At 32.8% G+C, this 2,573-nt stretch overlaps 1 protein-coding gene across 6 annotated transcripts in view; it reads left to right on the forward strand.

The window, feature by feature from the left end:
• The window catches only part of MAPK10 (mitogen-activated protein kinase 10), a 295,404-nt gene that overhangs the window by 229,162 nt on the left and 63,669 nt on the right, over positions 1 to 2,573 (forward strand). The window contains exon 8 of one of the 6 annotated variants that reach the window (XM_012805359.1): positions 1,450 to 1,521. The exons of the other annotated variants lie outside the window; for them this stretch is intronic. Coding sequence (XP_012660813.1) covers positions 1,450 to 1,521 — 72 coding nt within the window. The remainder of the gene's footprint in view (positions 1 to 1,449; positions 1,522 to 2,573) is intronic. 6 annotated transcript variants of the gene reach the window in all.

Here is a 2,573-nt window from a genome sequence, read left to right on the forward strand (position 1 = left end):
AAAAAAAAAAATACACTGTAAATAGCAACTTAGTCAGTCTGGTCATTTTGAACAGTATGATAAGAATACTTGCAATTTAAAAATAAATGTTTTCAGAGATGTTTTCTTTTTTCTTTAATCAGGGATTCTCACAGTACCAACTTCTTATGAGGCAGATATTACCGGAAATTGTACACGTTAATAAAGACGGGACACGCAACTGTTTGCTCTATCTTTCCCCAATATTTTTGCATGTCACTTGCTTTCCTAAAATGGAAGCAAAACAAATTTGCTTCTCAGGATGTGCTCATTACCTTCAAAACTATAACCATTTCTTTGCAGTGATCACTTTTTTAGGTGTTAAATCAAACAATGGAAACTTTGGGGTTTAACCTGAGTGAGATTTTCACATTGGAAAGAATCTCATGAGGAATTCTTTAAGGTCACTGCCAAATTACAAGATGTAATTTGAAAAGTAAGTGGAGCAAAACTATATTGTGCTGCTATCTTAATGCCTTTCCCTATTTGCTCATGCTCAGCATCCCTTATTCTTCTAGTAAGAACAAGTGAGTGACTGATTATACTTCCAGAGGGAGATTTCACATTCTTGCTTCGCCTTCCCAAATTTGCCTCTCCCTGGGTGCCACTCTGCTCTGGCCTCCTGATTTTAAGTTCTGGATGATATCTAGCAATAGCAGACAGACCATTATAATTTCACCTTAAATTCCAGATTTATTTCGATTCTGAGTCTCAGAAGAAGCGTCAGCTCTTTAATCATGCTGTTTATTTCATGTTGAACCATTCCATTTTAAAATGCAGCATTTCTTACCATTATACAGTGACTATGTTTATGAGAATAAGAAAAAGCTTCCTGTTTAGAAATATACTCCTTTGATGGGAGTCAATGAAACTGAGCCAGCATATTCCAAAGCATTCATTCTTGAACTGGCATTTTACTTCCGGAAACTTACTCATCTTTATAAATAACAGTAAATGTGTTTTATAAAAGAAACACTTTTGAAGTTGCTGGAAGCTCAGCTTTTCTTTGTTGTTTTTTAAAATATGTATACAAAAAAATAAAAAGGGAACTGATTTGCATGATTCCCATATTAACACAGTTAAGAATAATCTACAGTAAAAATCAGTAGGATTCTAGTAGATGAATGCAAATTAGACCTTTTAAATCAGAAACAAAATTAATCATAGAATTGTAATTGCAAAGTAATTATTATCATACATTAGGTAGCACCGGGTAGCATTGTTAGCTCGGTAATATGGCAGAAAAGGGCCCTGGCAGTCTGCGTTCTCCCTTTTCACTGTTTTGAAACAGTCCTGATTATGAGAATCATCTCTCATCCAGTCAGGGAAAGGTCAGACTAGGGCTCTATGGCAGGGGTAGCCCAGTGTTTTCATTTATTTGTTGTTCTATTCCTGTGTTCTTGTTTATCTTCATTTCATTTTTGTTTTCAGTTGACATGTGGTCAGTAGGGTGCATCATGGGAGAAATGATAAAAGGTGCAGTGCTGTTTCCTGGCACTGATCGTATCCTTCTTAGCAGCCAGTGGTATCTATGGGTCGTACTTCATTAATTACTTTTTGTTTCAAATGCAACAGTGCTGATGGTATACACTCACTGCCCTTAGTGGGTTTCTGTGAGACTCCAGAGTCAAATATTTCAAAGTTGGCATTATGGTATAATAACTTTGTCTCCTAGCAAGAATTTATGTGACTAACACAGTGACAAATATGAAAGAATCAACATGATTTCAAAAGGTCTACTTTAATTCAGTCTTACCAAACTAGAAGTTTTGTTGTTGTTATTGTAGATGTTTCAAAATTAAGATATATTTATAGTTGGAAAATATATACCAAAGTCTTTTAGTTTTAACAATGAAGATTGATACATTTATATCATAAGAAATATTCAGTTGGTATAGAAACCTTTAATCAGATTCATATTTACCTCCAAATACAATTGGTTTATTTTAACATAAATTCAGAAGGTATGCATATGAGTTTCATTTTTAAATTTCATTTTAAAATTTTCACCCCCTTTTAAAATTCTTTTCTCATTCACTTTGCTTGTGGGAATAATATCAATTTCTTTTCTTATTTTCTCCATGTTATTAACAAGTACAATAATTAAAACCTCAGAGGCTCCATAGTATTAAATATGTAGGGGTAATATATGATTAGTATATAGATATGTAATGGGTCCCATTATAAGAATTAAAAATTACTTACTCTTAAGATAAATATACCACTACACTTTATCCCTTACAAAAACATTATGTCTTTATCCTACTAAAGATACAATTTCTGCTTAAAAGATATAATTCAAAAATAAAATTGATCCTATAATAATGAAGTTTTAATGTCTAGAGTAAATCAAATTACTAATATAGTATACCCATACCACATTATGATTAGCTTTTGCCTTGATTGCAATGCCTAGATTACATTTCTTAGCATGTCTGTAATGCACCACGCAAACTTGTGTCTGTCTATCATGTATATGTGTGTGTGTATGTGTATACATATACTCTCTATATGTACACATATTAAAGGAAACATTTCCAGACTTAGCACCTCTA

This window comes from Otolemur garnettii, unplaced genomic scaffold, assembly GCF_000181295.1.
Source record: "Otolemur garnettii isolate 467f Iridium unplaced genomic scaffold, OtoGar3 scaffold00039, whole genome shotgun sequence".
Classification (NCBI taxonomy): domain Eukaryota; kingdom Metazoa; phylum Chordata; class Mammalia; order Primates; family Galagidae; genus Otolemur; species Otolemur garnettii.